This window comes from Acanthaster planci, linkage group LG16 (assembly GCF_054643075.1).
Source record: "Acanthaster planci isolate LZ-2023a linkage group LG16, COTS_SCS, whole genome shotgun sequence".
Taxonomy (NCBI): Eukaryota; Metazoa; Echinodermata; class Asteroidea; order Valvatida; family Acanthasteridae; genus Acanthaster; species Acanthaster planci.
The window spans coordinates 8,679,173-8,700,195 of record NC_141792.1 but is presented as its reverse complement, the minus strand read 5'-3'; the positions used below and the strand labels follow the sequence as shown (position 1 = coordinate 8,700,195).

General features: G+C 38.3%; 1 protein-coding gene across 1 annotated transcript in view; it reads right to left on the bottom strand.

Annotated features, from left to right (window-relative positions):
* The window catches only part of LOC110989296 (uncharacterized), a 77,904-nt gene that overhangs the window by 35,157 nt on the left and 21,724 nt on the right, over nt 1–21,023 (bottom strand). Inside the window, exons 2-4 of the mRNA XM_022253582.2 lie at nt 20,004–20,155; nt 8,510–8,986; nt 813–953 (exon numbers count right to left, since the gene is read on the bottom strand). Coding sequence (XP_022109274.2) covers nt 813–953; nt 8,510–8,972 — 604 coding nt within the window. The 5' untranslated portion in view covers nt 8,973–8,986; nt 20,004–20,155. The remainder of the gene's footprint in view (nt 1–812; nt 954–8,509; nt 8,987–20,003; nt 20,156–21,023) is intronic.

Genomic DNA, 21,023 nt, shown 5'->3' with positions numbered 1-21,023 from the left:
TGCGAGCAAAACCCTTGTCCACAAACAAACTTGTAGTCACGTATGCTTCCAGATGTCCCAGGGCCAGAGATAAAAATGCTGAAATTGGCCATGAAGTGTGCAATGCGCGGATACAGCTGGGGCTTCCTCAGGGTAAATGCAATTACCTTCAAATATGCACTCGCAGGGACTTTAAGTCATGTCTTGAGGTAGAACTGGCATTTAGGGACCCTGGTCCTCCCCACCTAAGAATGTCACAGGCATTCTAATGTTCAGAATGAGGAGTCAAACCTGAAGAACAGCTCAGCAAAGGTGGCAAAGGTTCAGGCAGAAGATATAGACCTATCGAATTAGGATGCAATCTGCATGCCTATCTCACTTGACACTCCCAACACTGCAAGGCACGGTCCTCAGAACAGAATGCAGGCCGTTTAATATTACTTAAATAATTTTTTTACCTTAGAGGATGTGGACGATAAGAGGAATCTAATGAAACTCATTCAAGGACTCTGATAGCATTGTTAATGTTGCCCGATGGTTCTCCAGCCTGTTTAATAATTAAATATGACGTGACCTTTTCTCATTTTAATTTTGTTGTCAAAATAGATTTCAATGTTGATTTCAGAATCAATTTCATCCCTTTAAGAACCAATTTCTCTACAAATGTCTGTTTCAAATGGATACCTTTTTCCAAAATAATCTGACTCCAAGATGTTAATGCCTTTTAAAAAGTCTTCTCTTTGAACAATTTTCCCCTTAACCCAAAACCTGTTGTCTTTTTTTTACTTTTTCCCCCAAATCTTTACATCTCAGCAACTGTTGCATGTACCTACTTTTCGCTTTGTTCCCTTTCTTAGAAGGTCTCCAACGCAAGCAGCTCTTGTTTCCATCCAGATAAAGCGTCTTCACTGTGCAGCGACCTGACCCCTTGACCTTGATGACCCCTGACCCCATAGACATGGAGGTCAGACATCCTGAAAGAACAAAAACAAAAAGGATAATAAAATGTTCAACTGTATTTTGTTACATGAGGCTTCCCCCATTTAAGTTGAAAACAACCAAGCATGCACAGTAATTTCCATTAAGTTGCTTTAAAATGAGCTGTTCTCAGCAAAAGTCACTCAAAATCCGAACAGGTAATTTATCTTTATTCCTGTGTATTATAATGTAAAGGTCAACAAAGTCCACTGAAGTATCTGGGGTGATTTGCTATTAAAATCTGGAAAAGCCTTCATTCACACAAATAATTTAAAGTCATGTATCTCAAGGCAAGTACTAAAGACTGCCGCACAGGGAGTATAAGCCACACAGTCAATCACACCAATGTGTTCCTGCTGCACTGAACCTGTCCCAAAACTAGTATTTCTGGGACACTGACACCTGTTAGCATAAGATACCCAAAGTAGCCTGTGATGATTAAGAGTGCAGTGCAATTATAATAGATAGCAATTCAAATGCACATATATGTCAGAAACAGAAGTCCCAACCCCTTCAAAAAGGAAAGAAAACTTACAATGTGTAAATTAAAAAAAAATTAGATTGCAACATGATTAGCATCATTACTTTTGGCCTTTATTATCAGTTTGTATTTGTACACCAACGGGAGCTGAAACTGTCTAAGCTGGAAATTTAGCAGTGACTGTAATGAGAGCTGATGGACCATGGGACTGAATGTGCAAAAAATGAAAAACACAGGAGACTTTCAAGTCTAAATCCCCCTGAAGGAATTCAATCCCAGGAGGACTTGAGGTGCTTACATTAAGTGGTCCCCATCCCACAACCCCCCTCTCATCAGGATGGAATCTCTCTCAGACAAGGAGAGACAACACCTACATGTATTTCCTGAGGCAACATGCCCTGTTTAGACTGTAAACTGGCATAGACCTCAGTTCTCCAGATCAAAATTAAACAGGAAACACCAGATTAAGCAGAAGTGGAAACCGTTTTTGATACTGGGGAACCCTGATCTGTTCTCTACCATCTGTTGGGTCAGCAGGGGATGGGGAAGGGAAAAAATGGGCTCCAAAATAACAGCAGATTTTTTTGTAGGAAAAATATTGAGGAAAAGGTGATTTTGCAGGACGTAACTTCCTTCCAACAGTGTGTGCAAAACCCCAAAATGTGGCCTCATTCCTGAGAAAAGCTATTAAAAAGGTAGCATACATGTACAAAGAGAAAATTCCGATTTGTTTGACACCACCCTCCAGTCAATGGATCCCCAAGGCCCATGAAGTGGTGGTTTCACGGGTTTGGGAAATCTTACATACATGATCCCGTCCCAAGCAGCTCAAGATCTACCAGGAGGATTGCAACTATCACTTCCCCTTTAACGAGGCACCCTGTGCTCTAGTCCCGAAATATCAACGGTCTAATCATGGAGGTAGAATGGTCTAATCAATACACTCCAGAACACCCTGGCTGCCATAATTAAGGACTGCCGACATGTGATGGTGAATTTAACGCTACATTCATCCAACTGACAGCACAATTTAAGACTACTGAGCTGTACCATCAATGACCAACATTCTAATTTTGTTCCTTTTAGCGGTGTAATGAAGTTGAAAAGTCCAGACCAAATATCAGATCCAGGACTTGATCAAATGCCACGTTTGTGGAATGTACTTGTATATCTACTGCGGGTTTTATTTGTTCACATTTTGCAAAACCTAAGAACACTTTCACAGCACTGCAGAACAGCTAATTTGTGCTTACACAGCCTCTATCCATTTCACGAAGACTTTTAAAGAAACAATGCAATGAGTTTTTCTTCGATTTATTTTCAATGCATTTTTTTTATAACTCTTCCACATGAAATCTGTTTGAAATCTTTTTATGAGGTAAGTGAACTGTAAAGTGCATTTTTTTTTACATTCAAAATTGACTGAACTTTTCGAGCCAAGTAAGGATCTTGCTGGTGTGATGTAAATCCAGAAAGACACTGTTCAGTTTGCATGTTTTCATGATCATATTTTTGATCCAGAAATTTGCTGTTTGAAAACGTTTCTGAGAAAATGTTGCTCACTGGCTTGTTGCCACTTATACAACAATGAAATGCCAAAGGAAATTGAAATTTTTGATCAGGAAGTATAAAAAGCTACATGTACCATTATCTTGTGCACAATCAGTGCAACATTGAGGTTTAGTGCCTTGGATTACATTTCAGTTTTGCTCATTGATATGCCAATTCATATCAGCATAAAAGCTAAAAAGCCCCGCAATACAGATAAAAATACAAAGCCACAACTGAAAATAAGGTTTATTGAATTATATAAAGGTGCAATTTAAAGGGTTTTAGTAAAATAGTTCTATTGCATGATTCCTTCAAGCAGTAAGCACAGCAAACACTACCCTTGAGGAAAATGTAGCTTATAGCAATGTGTAGAAATCTCCATGAACTTTAGGTCACTCAAGTGAAACAGTGCAGCAGCATGATTTCTGCTACAGTAAGCACAACTTTCGCACTCAATGTTAAGCAGTGCTAAATGAGCCCTGGCCACATTTTATCTGAGCAATTTATGCCCACAGTCCTCTCTACCCATGACTCCCCTGGGAGTCGGTATCCCTCTGCTTCTCCCTGTTGGCTTTTCCCCAAGAAGAACAAAATAATGAACTGTCCAAAAGCAAACAAAAGAGCTGCCATTATTAACTCATAAATGCAATCATTTCCAAATCAGAGCAAAGCTCAAAAGCTGGCTGGACCTTAAGATCCTGCAGACATGTTCTGTCAGGACCTTTACCTTTATTTCTGAGACAACTGGCTGTTAAAAGAAAAAGGAATCACAAAAAGTGCAGTGTTGCTTATATTTTTGGAGAACAAGTAAGGTCGGGCATGATGACTACATGTAAGACATCTTAGCTTGATCCCCCATGCACGTTTGAGATCAATGCTATACATGTAGGCTTATAGGATTGTAATGCAGCTTAAACTTCTTTTTATTGCAATTATTTATTAATAGGCCTACAGTCTGTGAAAGTGGTGATTACTGTAAATGGATATGCTTACCTATTAGAAAGTTAAAACAATCCTAGTGCCTGTTAAATGTGGCTGGTCTTAATAGTTGATAAAACACCAGCTGACTATAAGCACCAATATCCACATGAGATGTATTTATGACTACTTGCAAGAGGAACATACGGTAACATAACACGGCTAGAGGGGAGTTTGAGAAAATATTGAACTGTTCCACAAAACATTCGGAAAGTTTTATTTTACTTTAGCCTTCTTTTGACTTTGTAACTCAAAAAGATTGGTTATTCCCATTCCCTTAACTCGTTTGTTAACACATGTACATACATGTACGCGAATCGACAAATGTAGCCATTTTATTATTACTTTTCTCATTAATGGCAACTAGAATTTAACCTGTCTTTCAATCTCCTATTTCCTCTTCAGTTGAAACTTCTCCCCCCTCATCACCCCTCAAGAAAAAAGAAAAAAAGAAAGAAAAAAAAAAGAAAAAGGAAGAAAGAACAAACTTGGAGGTCAAGCATTTCACTGTAAACCAGGTCAGGTCACAAGCATTTCCTCCTGGTCCAAATCATCTGGTCCAAAATTTCAGTACTCCTCAAGCCTCATAGACCTGTCACTTTGCCAGCCTTCGTCCCCCAAGGTCTCATTGGGTTCTCATTTTCTCCACCAGGAACCCAGCCATTGGCCCACAAGTTCTTGAAATAACCAGCAGGATCCTCTCTTAAGGGACTGGCTGACAATGCTTGAGCCAGGAGACCACTTGTGATATAAAAAAAAGCTCCAGAGAAACTTCATATATTCCCCAAATTCCAATGATGAGGTAGGAGGCATTTAACCAGACTTGACAACTCTGGACACAATCTCTGGTACAAATTACATGTAAGCTAATGATGACCACTGTGCCAAGACCAATTTGCCAAAATGAAATGATTCCATTAGGTAAGGATGCACAGTAGCCCTGCATAGGCTTGTTGGATTACCCATAAACTTCCTCTGCAGGCTGCAACCACAGAGGACAAATACATTTAAGGACTTGCAAACTGTAGAGTTTATCTTGCAAAGCATCACAGGCTGAATAATATAACAGTTCAATAATCTTTCTATTTTCCAGTCCTTATGAAGCCGGAGAATAGTGGTTATGCTTAATGATAATGTTAACAACTCAGTGTACATATACATGTACATGTATAAATACTAGTACATGTACACTTACATGTACATTTAAGTACAAGAAAAACTCCAATTGGGCGGAAACTTCAAGTAGCGAAGAGACGTAAACCAGAGCTTGTCCAGTGGAATCACCTTGAAGGCTGATATGAACAATGTACATACATACCTGTTCATTGATGTACATGTATGGTACATGCATGTATTGTTCTCCTCAATCGAAATCTCAACATTTCCAACCTCATCATATTAGTAACAGGAGGAAAAAACTCACACGCAGGTACTTATATGCTATTCTTATTCTGAAACTTCCTTGTTAAACCCTGCAAAGGTAATGAGAAATGCTTCTTCAAAGATGCTTAATGATCTCATATTTCTGATTTTACCAAGTGAATTTAAATGTCTGAAAATAAAGCTTACATGTAAAGTGTAAGAGCAACCATATTCAATGGTCCCTAAGGGTTATAGCACTAAACAAACTCTTTGTGTACAATTTCTGATTTTATCAAATAAATAAAAAATGAAGGACAATCATTTTCATCATTTCAATTTATGCGTATTTAGCTAAAGTGCTGTTTAAATTGTAAAATTGGTAAAGCAGTATTTTATACAGATGGGCAAATGACTAAGAGTTTGAAGTGAACTGACACAGGTGCACATGTACATGTATGTGCACTGTACCCTACATGTAGACTACAGTACATGTACACATGTAGCATTTTTTTCATGGGAGTGTAATAAAACTTTAGAAAACCTTCACAGCCAGTGATAATTGATTTCAAAATCTTTAGAAAACCTTCAGAGCCAGTGATAATTGATTTCAAAATTCTATATTTCAGTTTTGTTAATAAGATAAAGTATACACAAAGATATCATACGCAGTACTGGTATGTACAAAGTAATCCTTTCACCAGTGATGGAATGATTTTCATAGTTGGGGGAGGGGAGTTGTTTGACCATCAGTCACCAGCCATTAAGGGCTTGATCCTTTGAGTCCCACTCAATTATAGGGCCTGCAAAAAGTGGGGGAGAGGCCCCCCAATTGAAATTGTGGGCGTCCCCCACTTCTGCTGCCAGTGACTCCTGTCATATAATTCTGCTCCATGAGATTGACTTTATTTGAAATTACCTGTAAAATCTTGTGTCAAGGCTGTCAAGAAAACAGTGTCACTTAGGCCCCCCCCAATACTTCTGCTTCCGGTTTCCCGACTGACCCTGATTTTTTATCGACAAGTTAGAAAAATAAATTTTAAAAAAATGCTTTAATGAAAAGAAATTAAAAATAAATGCCAATGTCATTTCTGTCTTTACAAATAACCCCTGAATCACCTTTTTCACGTTAAATGTTCTCCTTCTTACATTTGCAACTATTGAAAAGAAAGTTCCATTATTTTCACGAGTTCCCTTTGTGTTTTGCTGTCACAGTGGTGAAAACATGTGTGCAAAGCTCAATACATTAAAGCAATATGCTGTGCCGGTTCCTGTCGCGCCACACCCACATGCAAAGAACGCGGAATGGAAATGTGGCAACTAGTTATACTCATGGTGTCGGTACACTGTAGAGTACCGAAGTGTGATGTCACTGTGAACCAGAAAGTGCAGTGCAAACGAATGGAGTACGCGTGGGTGTTGGTTCACGCGCTGGTTCTCGCGCTTATGCCTTTTACACACTAATTGTGTGCGTGACGTAGCCACTCCGGTACTCTATAGGTGTACGTCAAAAAACTTTTGAGGTTGTTTTGCTCATACTTGATGCAAGCGTGCTTCTGCAAAATTTCCTGCCGTGCCACAATTTTTATCGCCCGCACGTCTGGATTCATCAAAGATGCTTACCATGCGATACACGGACATTGTTGGTAAGTTTGTTCCCGTCGTGGTTAACATACTAGCATTGTGCATAGTGGTGTAAATTGTCCATAATTCTTAAAAATTATCAACTGTAGAAATGTTTACAGAGATTAAGGCAAGTTAAGTCATCCCTTTTGAGGCAATGTTTGGCAGCCATTAGTGTCACTGAATCAGCACAAAAAAACTTACCCGCCCTCCAAAAAAATCCGACCTACTGACCCTATTTTTGAGAGGTATCAGAAGGGGAACTTTTTTTTTGCCTATATGTACATATAGGCCTACTTCTAATTTTTGTTGTATATCCCATTAATAATCTTAGAAACTTCAAACTTAATTATTGGAGCTTGGCTCAGATGCAGATTGCTGTTTGTTTGAAAAATGCAAGTTTCATTCAATTGGGTTTTGCTTGATATGGAAAAACCCTACAGAGTTAACAGAGAAAATATCCTGCAGTGATTAATTTGGGGGATACATTTCATCTACATACAATGAAAACAACGTACTCAAAAACTTTAATCATCGGGGGAAAAAGTAAAATATGTAATGGTTTGAAAGTAGCAACTCCAGCTGATAAATTTAATTTGAATAGAATTACCAGCAGCAGACTTTCGGTGAGGATGGGGAAGTTCAAGAGTGAAGCCTCAAGACAGGTGTCCAGGCAAATGAGAGCACTGTGCTGCCAATAACAGGACCTTGCCACTTTGTAACATGATCTGTCCAGGCCACTGGTCAAAAATTCTCCAGTGGTGGAGGCCTTCGTCCATGGACTGACCTACAAAAGGTGTCAAATCTGTCATGAGGCCTGGGGCTGTTTTGATACTCAAAACTCCTTGGATGAAGCTGATATCAAACTGGAGAGGGTGGACAGACCTGTGCTGAACAGCAAACAGTGAGCTGTTTATTGGAACAGACCTCCTACCAGCCTATATTGGGGCAGATGCATGCCAGGAGGTCACTGCATGGTACATGTACAGTGTAGCTATAGTTTTATCAGATGAAGGATTAACATGTACACATATAGAACAGTGCAGAAATGACCTTCAAAACACAAGAACACTCAGATTTTATTTATAAATGAATTTCTTAAATAACACAATGTTAAGCGGTGGGGGAGGGGGGAATTCTCACTCTTTTTAGCATTCATGACAGAACATTTCTGTCCCCATTTCTGTAAGACAGTTACAATAAGGAATTTGACTTGAATCTAGAGACACGTACACATGTATAATATGTATCTTCAAGTTGAATGATACAAAATACACTGTACATGTGCATACTGAATATTAAACTAGGCAAGGTTGGAAAAAAAACATGAACTGAGGGCTAATAAATCTAGGTAGGGAATATATGTGGCAGAGGCATCTGAACACAGCCGTATTTTATTTTTTATGCATAGCCACAAAATTTGCCAACCCCTTTAAATCTGTAAGATGAGGCAAATCCTTGTACAATAGGGAAGATGCTGTCAGCCCAAAACATGCATTTTGAAGCAGCATTCCAATGCAAAGAGATCCTAATCAGAAAAGTAGACTAGATAACGCTTACTTGCTATATCTCCATCATCCATGTCCTCATCCTCCTCGCTGACACTGTTCTCAATCCAGCTATCAGTGCTCCCCAGGGACCCACTGGTCCCCAGAGTCCGATCCAGGCCCAGCTTCCTGGCCCGGGGGAATCGGGGAAGCCAGACATCGTCTAAGTCCTCAGGGGCTCCAGCCCTCGGCTGGGACTTGATCTCTGGTGTCCGGCAGCGTAGGCTTCCGTTTGTTGGGGATGATGGCTCTAGCCCCAGGTTGGAGTTGCTGAAGCCGCTATCCTGCTCCTCCGGGGAGATCAAGCTATCTGAGAGCTGCCGGATGTTCCCTGGCCGCCCTGACGGAAAGGTGGTCCGCTCCTCCAAGATAGAGTCCTCCGATCCGCCAAGGGAGGCGATGGAGCGAGTACGGTTGGAGCAGGAGGAGTCGGAGGAATCCATACGGATCTGGCGGATAAGGGAAGCTTGCTTCATGGCCTCACCTGAACCTGGAACAATAGACCATATGAAGATAAGATTGATCAGGTTTTTTAGCCAGTACAGTGTAATTCAAACCTTTTATTACTGATGTCCACATCTTGCCAACACCAGCAATTTCTTCCGGTTCAATACACCACATTCTTTTATTTTCCAATCCTGCACCATGTATCACAGCGGACACAGATGAGGAAATTTGAGGTACAATACGTGTACATGTATGTGAGATCCAAGTTATGTACATGCATATTTTACCGTTATGCTACTGCAAAATATACACAGCACAGCTTTACTATGGGCTGGGAAACCAAAATTACTGCAAGTATCTCTTTGTGAATTGCTTTTTTCAAGTTCAGAATGGTCAAAATTAGGAAGGAATAAATATTTTAACATGAAGTATTTTTATCTATCAGATTTTCATTTCATGAGTAGCAGATTGGGCCTGAGATCTTTAAAAATAAAATTTGCCAGGCGTCAAAAATATCAAGTGTTATTACATGTACATACCACGTATGTACATGTACAGTAGCTCTTTTTGAATGAATAGATACATGTAGGCCTACCGTACTTGCAAGTACAAACCTCTTAATGCTTACAGCACAGCGCTATAATTCAAAGAAGTCAAGGATCCAAAATTTCTTTTCCATTAAGATGCATTGTTTTTGACACTAATGGAGACATGCTGAATAAAACATCAGCCCTATACTCTCTTCTTTTCCTACCAACCATTACTGCTGCATAATGTTCTGTCCATTGAAGGTCAAGCCAATCTGAGGTATGAATCATATTTTTTCACTGTTTTCATGCACAGTCTGTTTGATACAATCACAACACATACCTACATCTTTTACTTAATAACATTTTACTGTATCCATCCAAATTTATTTGATTCAAATATAAGTATCTTTCCCTTGAGTCTCTCAAAAAAATTTTGTTGCAATAATGACAAGGCACATCAGTGAGTCACTTTTTCATCAGAATATGCTTTTGCCATATATAATACTACACCACTATTCCAGTTACCAACTTATGAAGACAACAATTGCATAATACACCTGTATCAGCATGTTGGTAAAGCATAAACAATTTCCATCCAGCTGACTGAATGGCCTTAGTCATTTAACAGCAGCTGTTGTGTGTGGCTTTTGGGGGTACATGTAAGACTACATTGATTACCTGCTGCATTTCTTAGTACTGTTTTCAATACAACAAAGAAAAACTTCTCAAATCCAGTTCACTGTGTACTCTGCCAGGAATGGCAATATCTAAGAAAATTGGTATTCACGTACAGAAATTCTATGTACATGTATATCTTCACATACTGACTGCAACTTTGACCATGGTGCTTACAGCAGTCAGGCAAGAGCCAAGTGTCTGCCAGAAGTGGAGGTTCAAGGAGACAGTGGTGATACGAATCATTAACTTCAGAGTGTGACAAGGCAGGGATCTATATATACATGTGGCTCCTTGATATTGTGGTCAAGGTCATTGATTGTATCTTATTAAGAAAACATCTTCAGACAGGAGACAGCTCTATGGAAGCTGTTGCTTTGATTAGGTACGGTACCTAAATTGGATGAGAGAGGATAGACACAAGCCTTAAAATGAAACACAAAACTGACGGGTAGCTATGTTGGATTGGATATACAGGGTACGACAACTAGGCCAAAATCTGATGGGAAAGGATCATGCTAAGCAAAATTAGCCATATGTCATTAGAACTCCACATCAAGTATGGTACTCATTCCACTGATGACCATACTATGCATATCATCACAGAATTCTTGCTGGAAATTAATCCTGTTAATTAAGCTTGATGGCACGTTAACTATACGTACAGGTATGTTAGTAGGTGTGACTGGTTTATTAACTGTAGTTGGTTGAACATTACACAAAACATCACAAATGGCTGTGGTAGGGCCTACAAATACCGGTAATAAAACAAATGAGATTACTCTTGTTAGCACAGAACAATTTAAATAAAGTCAAAATAAAGTGAAAGGTGACCGGGCAACAAATAGAAGAGGAGAAAAATGAACTTACAATGATGTCACCCTTGAAAAATATAATAAATGAAAGGCAATCTCCAAGATCAGTCATTACTCTGAATGAAAAAGTCCTTACTGTATATCAATTAAACAAAAAGAGCACATTTTCATGAATACTTGGATGACTTTTCTATCATTGTGAATAAATAATTTAACAATTTATGGGTTTTTTTTTTTAATTTTATTTAAGGAGAGATGAGGAAATTCAAACATTTTTGGTGTTGTGGTGCTCTGTGTCTAGTACCCCCAATTTTCAAGATGTACGGGCAATTCAGCATCCACGGACAACCCAGGCAAAAAGAAAAATTCTAACGGGCTTGAGGGGACTTTGAAAATTTTTGCTAATCTTTAGAAATACACTGTATATCAGGGAGAATTGAACTCCTACATGTACATGAAGCTCAATGACCTGTACACATGCAATTGCAGATCCACAATTGCAGACGTCACTCTTTCCTTCAGAGAATCGCTGGAAGGTTGGCCTCTTTATACTTTGCATCTTAATATTCAAAAGAGACTTATCAACTTCTGAGGAAACTTCCTGAAAATTGTGCACAACATTCCATATTTTGAAGAAAGAATGTTCACATTTAAGTAGCAATTTTCTGCAGGAGAAGACCAGAAGATTTTTATTTGGCCATAGGGTGATGCAAGTACGATACTCAGTGCAATTATCAGTCTGACTACTTTGTTATTTTATTCAAAAGTAGTACGTGTATACTTGAAGTTTCCAATGTCACTTAGACATGGAATGTAAAGGACTCTTCAAGAGTCCATTATGCAAATGGCTGATGCATCTTGCATGGTTATGTCATTTGGACAAAGCGGTCCAATGATCGCAAACTGTAATTAGCCAAGCAGCGACCTTTGGTAACAACCAGCAAAGAAACTGATGAAGAACCCATCTATGAAAGAAATTAACTTGAAGTTTGGAGGGCCAGATGATGTTTGTCCTCCCAACAGAATATTTCTCTTCTCCAGAAGGGGGCTCACTAAGGTCCACCACTTCTTGCTAGATACTGCAATTGTAAAGTTGGTAATGAATCATGTTACCATCAGAGCCTCAAGGTCAAAGCAGATGCTGGTTATGGCAAACTGATGACCTTGTGCCTTGAAGGACTAGTGTGGATGGGTACAGTGTTGAATTAAAGATCCCTAATAACTGCACATAATTACGTTTACAAGTAGAAAATATACATGTATCTCAAAAGGGCACTTTATGGCAATATCAAGACATGTTCAATGCATTATGATATATCTGCATAACACTCACAAAATATCAAAATTCATATCACATATAAAAAAAGTTTCTTTTCTTTTTTCTTTTTTTAAATAAGAAAGCACCTCAGTTGTTGGGGGATCTGAACAGGCCAAAAGTCTTTGAAATCTTTCAGAATGTTCTTCAAAGGGTTCAAGCTACTTTACACTCATGAATGCCTATTCAAATAATCCTTCAAATAAATTAAAAATAACAAGACTACAAACAAATATTGTGCTATTAGTTGGTTCCTCTTAACAGGAACTGGTTGATCTCTCCATGGCCTGACATTTCCCATTTCATATACATTTTATATATTAAGTTTTAGCACTGATTAGAAATTTTCCATTTTGTATGACAAAACATGTCCCACAGTCACACTAAATTCATGAAAGGTGCAATGTACATGACTGTCTGTCACTTTGGTATGTAATTCTACTCAATTAAAGTGGGACTTGTCCTTGTACTGCTGAAGAATAATTTCAACACAAAATCCAGTAGAGCGATTCTCTTTTTAATGACTTTATTGAACAGGATGCAGTTGAATTCCCACGATGACTTCTTTGCAAACTATCTCAACAGCAAATATAGTCCAGATAACATCTATGGAGAATCTCTAGATTTATAGAAGCTTTAATTTAACCTGGAAGCTAGTCAAATAATCAGGTTTACACGGTTCATTTTAATAAATCCTCTGCTATACCTCACCATTTGTCATTATACACCTGCCTAAACATCAAGCTCATCAAGCATTCCTTTCAGCAAGACCTAATTCTGACCATCAGGCAAGCAGCTGATGAAGCAATTGCGAATGCAGTCTGCATTTTCTCATGTTCGATATTCTCCCACCCCCCAACCACATCTACCCATTCTTGCAGCACTATAAAGACACTGTTTCAACTTAATTTGACCAACCGATCGCCAATTCATCAAGTTTTGTTATTAGAGTGCCAGGGCTGCGCAGAGGCACGAGCTCCCCAAAGGCCAAGGGTAAACATGAGGTCCTCATACCCGAGAAGTGACCAATCTGCCATGGATCGAGGCAGCAACCTGATGGGAGGGTGGGAAACTGTGTACTCAAAACTCAAAGGCCACAATCAAGGGGGACTCCAGGTTTTTGATCTAATTTTACTTGATCCAAATGGGAGGAGAGAACTATATTGAAAGGGAGAAGTGGGGTGCATAGAAGATGATGACTTGGAAAAACACAGTGACCCTCAGAGAAAACCAGTGTTAAGGTACTTACAAGTACATAAATGATAGCATACATATACATGTAACCTTCTTAGTATTTCATCCTTCAACTGGACTTGATTTACAGAAATGTTAGTCCCCCCATAACCATTCAAAATAAACTTACATGTACTTTTCACAAGTTTGGCTCCACAGAAAGTGTTTCCTCATACATGGAAACTTGTACATGCATTTATCAGTAAGCAGTAGTACAGATGGATCTGTTTTCAAGTAATCTGAGATGATCCTGTGAGATCAAGGTCTACATCTGGATCAATTTAGCCTTTATCTGAGATGTGTAGAAAGACCGGGAAAATTAGCTAAGGGTTCCTTGAATCAGAAGAGTCCAGCTACTCGGTAATGTGGAGACAGACAGGGCCAATACATGCACAAATAAGCCCTAATTTTCTTATATAATAAAACATCTGCTCTGTGTATGCTCTCAAAGCATGGGTCTCAGTATGATATTGCACACTGGACACATGCTTATTATCTTAGAGCAATAAAATTATGTTCATTTCTTTTGTGGCTCCTTCTGGGGACAAGGCACTGAATGTCATGTGACTTGCATGGCCTGGATGACTCTCACATGAGGACAGTGGTTACACGTATATACACATAGACAAAAATAGTAGGCCCTATCACTCAGCTGTGTTTGCACATTTCATTATTCAAGTTTTCAAAAAGACCTAATAAATGGCATATTTTCATGGGGTGGCATTGGAAGTAGAAAATCCTTGAACTGTAGAAATATTTGTGAAATATTCATAACATCTTTAACAAAAAAGGACATACATGTACAACAGTCACCAATATGTAGGACCAAAATAATGAGTTAACTTTTCCAGTCCTTATGCAAGACAGTAAATAGACAACATGGAAAATAGAGTTGCCTTTATTCTCCATAAAAGAAACAATTTTTTGTGGACTGATATCAAGTTACATTTAATTCCTTCAAAAGCTACTACTGAAGTCCATCCTGCATCACTCATCAGGTGCTTAGTCTTGCCTGGGAAAGACAAGGATGTGTAGTTTGTTGCCAGCTAGTCCAAGAACATGTAGGCATACATGCATCAAATGATGATGAGGTTTGTACATTGCTCTAAGAAAAAAAAATTGACTGAAGGACAAACCATTCTTCTACTTGTCAAAATTACACACGTACGTAAATTTAAGGTCACAACCACCAAAATGCACCCCTGATGAAAATAATGTTTTTATGGGACAAGAACAGCAACGGTGAGTCTGGGATATTTCAAGACTGATATAGCATTTGTTTCTCTCTCCATGTTTATTTTCTCATTTTTATTTATCTGTTTATTTATTTTTTAGGGGGAGCAGATTTTTGAAATAAATTTTGGAGAGGAAGCATTTTGTGGCTGAAGAGGTCATTTTGAATATGTGGTGTGTATGGGTGGGTGGAGGAGTAAATGCATACTATTACTTGTACATTAAGGAAAAACCTGTAGATGTGTGCCCGAACGTATATATGTTACAGCTGTAAATAGCTGAAATACATGTATCTCAAACAAACAGGACTCTCCCTCTTTTAATGCTTGTCTTTGAATAGCCCTTTGTAAATAAGCAAGTAAAATTTCAAGGTAATGGAGAAATCACTGAGTAATTACAACATATTATCAAATAGCTACTTGTGAACAATTGAAAGCAATGATAGAAAGCGGACTGGACAATTCCTGGACCGTGCAGAACATCCTGCAGTCTCACTTATGGATATGAATGTTTCAGTTCACTAAGAATGGTGTGGAAACTGTGTATCCTTCACCCAATCAAAGTGCACATGCCATCCTCTTCACACTTGAACATGTGGATCAACGTTTGATTTGATTAGGATGTCACAAGGCCTGTGTCTACACAGCTGTGACGAAAATAAAGAAAAAAGCTGTACAAATGCACAGATGCATGTCGATAGCTCTTTCATATTTTGGTTATTTGACTGGGATTTTTATTTGATTCTGTTTTAAACAACATTTACCGGCAAAAACTAAACAAGACTCACTTGGTAGTTAAAATTTGACATTAAATTCAACACACCTCTCTAGAGATGATAATGTGCAATTTACACCAGTAAAATTCCATATTCCTCTCCAGAGGGCAGTATAGATCTTTACATATAGTGACAGTATACGTGTGATTGGATGTAAACTGTGGTAAATGATGGATTGATTGAGTGAACCATTGTGTTGATTGTACTATAGGGCAAAATAACCAACTACCTGTACATGTAACCTACCAATCAGCAACAAATAACTGTGCATGCAATTATTCGAGTTAATTGAGGGGCGGATCCAGGAAACGATCATAAAATGTTATACATGACAAACAATGTTTACAATGGTATTACTGCACTTTAGTTATGATTTGTTTTTATTTTCTCCATTCTGTCATTTTTTTGTCTCAGAGTGGGGGGGTCCATGCCTGTAATTGCCAAAAGCTTGCAAATCCACAATATGTGTACGTTTGTATATTTCCCCCACTCTGAAAGAGATTTGGACATTATGCTAAGAAAGGTTTTGCTCATTAATAAAGTACTTCATTATTAATTGGCAATTAATTGTGCATTAATTGACTTGCTGCACTTATGGGGTATGCACAATCATGCTTACTTCTTAACTACCCGATGCTGAACAAGGCAAAAGAAAAAAAATCTGCTTCCCATTGCACGGCACCTGAAAACAGGGAAGGTAAGAATTAAAGGGATTTTGGTCAATTTGTTTTTTTGCAGCTACATGTAAATGTTAACTGGTTAAAAGTAACGACAAGAGAGGTCATGTAGCATTTGTCCCACATAATATGAACAACACCTTAAAGGGTACTATAGTTGCTTGTATAAAGAAGTGCATGAAAAGTCTTTGCACCACATTCAAAGAAACATAGACACTTTTGTTGGTTTATTTCCAATTTCACATTTTCCCCAAGTTTTCCCCAAAGATTGTCAAAATATGGATGGTAACAACACAGGAGCAAAAGTTTTTCTTTTCAGCGCAGATCAATTAACAAAGCTCATTTGATAGTTGGTGGAGTCATGTATAAATACTCTAAAGTCAAGTACCAGTACATACTTACATGTAGATATTCATGCCCGTAGTTCTGCAATAATTGAATTTTGTCTTATTTGATCAGTCGTAGAGGCTGTCTTATTTTGTTGCATATTTCTTTTCCATTTATCAAAAAAATTGTGAAATTGAAGCCTCTTATATATTTTTCTTTTTTTTCCTTTTTAAGTTTTTAATTGTTATACAATACTTGGTAATTTTTGCTACTTTGATTTTTAATTTGTTAATTTTAAATGTTTTTATGATTGTAAACACTGAGTATTTCAGCAAAAACCTGTGACTGCCAATCCACTGTCTTTTTATGATAAACCAGAATAAAAATAATACAGATGTCGGAATAGCATGAAAATATTTTCATAAAATTTGTACAAGCAAAAACAAGTCCAAAACCAATGTTTCAACCTACATGTACTGGTACACGTGCACAAACTGCTTGTATTTTCTTTCTTTGCAAACAACTGATTTGAGGAGTTTGTCTAATCACAGAAAGGATCAAGGAGCATCACAACCATTATAGGTACTTTCATGATAAAAATGTGGAAACATAGTTTTAAGAGTTACCATACATGTACCTGAATGGTACACATCGTAGGCAATCACACTTTCAGCAACCAACTGCCAACTCGCAAACTGTGTCTTGCACTGACTGGTTGCAGTGTCTATGCAGACTGTTTAATTTGGAAAGGAAAAAAACCATCAATAATTGAATACTGTAATATTGCAAAGACAAAGGAGGGCAATTTAGAGGCACCACATGCATGAATGTGTAAAAGGGTTCTTTTGCTGCAGTATTTCATTCTCTGGTGCCAATAAAAACAGGTATTGATTGAAAGCTTTGTCCAGTTGAACAGACATACCGCATGGTGGCCTTGAAAAAAAAAGCAATATGGTATGAGCAGAAATACAAGCAAGTAAAAGTACAAGTAAACAACATACATGTATATGAAATATTGAAAGGCCTGAAATTTACTCATTGGAGTGTTCTTTGCACACTTGGTGACTGCTATACTATAAAAAAAAATGTGGAGCTGGAACAAAACTTGGAACAGAAGCAGCTGCATCAAAGTTGATGAGAAATCTGAGATTTGGTTTAAATAAGTGCACAGCAACTTAGCATGTCTGATGATATTTATCAAATGTGTGTGACTGTTACACGTACAGTCAGAGTTTGTCTCCAATAGAAACAAACCAAAGAGTGTTTTTCTCACTGAGATCCCTTTCTCACGGTCTGTAGCAAATGCCAGGACATCATGTATGGCGCCATGCATCTGCCAAGAGGCGACATCAAGCAAATAAGAATATGCAATTTCCAGGACATTTCACCGGGGCTGAAGTCGAGTCTATCACATATCCAGTCACAAGTCCTATTATTTGCAAATCCAGTAGTATGCCCAGTCACAAGAACCAGTAGCAGGTTGAATAAGGCCGAAAAGATGCCTTTCTCGGGGTTCATTTGATTACACCTAGCTTGTGTCTTGGCCTAACACTAGATTTGTAAGGGATGTGGAGGTACATGTACTTGCACTTGACAGGGACTTGTGATGGACTCATCTACAGTCCTAAATGTGCCTACATGTAGTTGTAGTAGACTAATCCAGGGAGACAGCATCACTGCGCCAGGCCGACGGCACCACAATAATATGTGTAGGCCTACCGGTACATTCTAAGACTTGAAGTGTATATGTGTGCAACATTCATCTGCTGGTCAAAGAGGCACATAATGCATGAACAGTGCACCACCTACATGTGATTGAGCAAGGTACCACCACTGTAATAACTTCTACTTGCTACATCATCAGTCTTCCACGGCTAAATCCCTGTTAAAACCAACCCATCATGAGCCAGGAACTCTTGTTTATGAAGCAGCAGCAGCATAAATGAGGGGTTATTTCATTTTTCATTTCATTTCATTTACTGTCGACAATTGGAAATATACTGTCGAAATTCATGCTGCATAAATTGCATAAATTATCCACAATTAAAAGGAATAACAGTAACAAATTACAAAAATAAGAGCCACATTACATGAAGGTTAAAATATCGCTATCCAATTAACATAATGAAAAGAAAAAATATATACGCACATATTTATATACAGGTTAGAAAGACATGTAAGAAGGAAAACTATAAAACTTGATTGGCTCGACCAGTAACTTGTAAATAAAATGCATGCAACTAGTAATTGAGAACTGTCAGTTGTGTGTGCTAGAGAGAAAAAGCATCATAAGAGTATCAGCAAAGAACGATTTCAGCCAGAAAAAGAAAAAAAACTAAAGGAAAAACCAATTTCATTATGTAAATATATAACACATCCAACAATCATTCAAAAACAGTGTGAGAACTGTTGATCAGTGTACTTGAGAACACTGTAGAGAGTGAATTGTATCAGATTTGTCTGCAGATACATGTACAACGTATGTACGTGACTTTATCCAGGACAATGTGCAATGTGCATACAGTACAGTATTAGGCTTTTAATTACATGTACAATGTACATGTAGTTCCTGACAGAACTTGACAAGGCCAATCAAGATTGGTATGGGATAAATGAACCAAGAACAAGTACACGTATTACAAGTAATTCACAAAATAAAATACATTTGGAAGATATGTTCATGGTACACAGTCCCTGAGGCTGCAGACTTTGTGCTTTTTTAACTGCATCATTCCCTACAACTTGCTGGAACTCATCACAGCGTGAGAGCAAAAAGGTGCAGCTAATCAGACCACAACGATGACCAATCAAAAGCCTACTCAGGCAAGTCCACATAAGTAACTCACAAAATGGCTTTGTAAAGTGGGGGAAAAGGTTTCTGTTGAACTTCTCATCATGCATTTGCTAGACAGTCTTTCAAAGTTTCCAATGAGACTGATTTGTTGCTATATCAAAGCTTGCTGAGCTGATAAAAGTGGAACACATGAACTTATTGGAAAAGGTACCATATTCAGTTAACAGCTAGAGACAGAATCGTGATCTTTATATCAAAAACATGAAAATAGCCTTAAGGTATACTCCAGGATCTGCTCTAGACATGGGGTAATAACGGTGAACACATTACCCATTATCTGGTGCTAGGAATACAACTCTTTGGTTGTGGTTTGTGAGTGCACGCTGTACATACAATCTGCCCAAACAAGATACAATTTCGCCAGTCCTTTTGGCCCTATCATTAGCCATTACAGTCTTAACATGGAAATTATGAAACCTTCTCAAAGCTGAGACAATTCAATCAAGTGTTCTCTTGGGGATTCTTCCCCCTTACAAACATCAACATCTTCTGAACAGCCCCATGGGAGCCTACCTTTGAGCTCATGAAGACATTATCCTCAGACTACCCCTGATCAATCATTGAAACATCTTAAATGGCCATAGACACATTTACATACATGAACAAACTTGAAAAATAATCCCTACCTCTTCTGGCCTTTCTTAATTGCAAGTGTTCACCTCAGCGACACACGTAAACTTGGCTCACCATCGGTTAGTGAACCATTGGGTGTGAGTCAAACATCCTTGAAGTCTTGGTGCACTCAGGGGGATTTTTTCCCTCTAATATGGGAGACTTTCTGAAAAAAACAAAACAAAAAGCATGCACATCAAAAGAGCCGATCAGCTATCAGAAGTGATGATGTAGCGTGCTGCCTCAATTCAGATGGCGTGGAGAGCATGAAGCGGGCATTTTCACTGGATGCTGATCAATTTTAATGGGTGCTGTCCTCATGTGTCTCAGACCCCCCTCCCCCAAGTGATTCCCCTGTGAATCCATGGTTTAGAGATTGTGTCTTCTATATCTGAAAGGCTTTGTTTTCTTTTTGCTTGCCCATTCTGTAGCTGGAGTAATGGAGTTAAAAATGAAATAGGAAAAAGATGGATGAATAGCTGTACGAAGGACCAAAGGCAAACCACTAATTATGGCTGCATGTACAGGACTGTCAATGACACAAGGACTCTATTAATGATTCTAAGAAATCTAGGAGTACATTACATTGAATGCCATACGGATATGGCTTACGACATACATGTACTGGAACATATGCATACTTGTGAAGATATACCAAAAAACAAAAAATACTAATTACACGTATTCACATATACACGTATCTCAATATTACACATATATCTTTAGTTAAGATTACTTTTGTAAATGATCCTTTGCTTTATTGTGTTTTCTCTATGGTATGGAGCTGGCATAATATTGGTAAAATGCAAAAATGTAAAGGCAGCATGTTAATATGAATCAGCATACATGAAAATGTAAAGGGGAGAATGTCTACTGCCATATCATAGCTTTGACTGCCAGCATGTTACGTATGTCGTCATTTCTTGGTGGCCATTCCACGAGCCTCTCGGTCAGTTGAGACTTCTCAATACAATGTTCATGTAGCTGTCCCTCCACCCTCCTTCCAAAACCAATCAGTTTGAACCTTTAAAGCC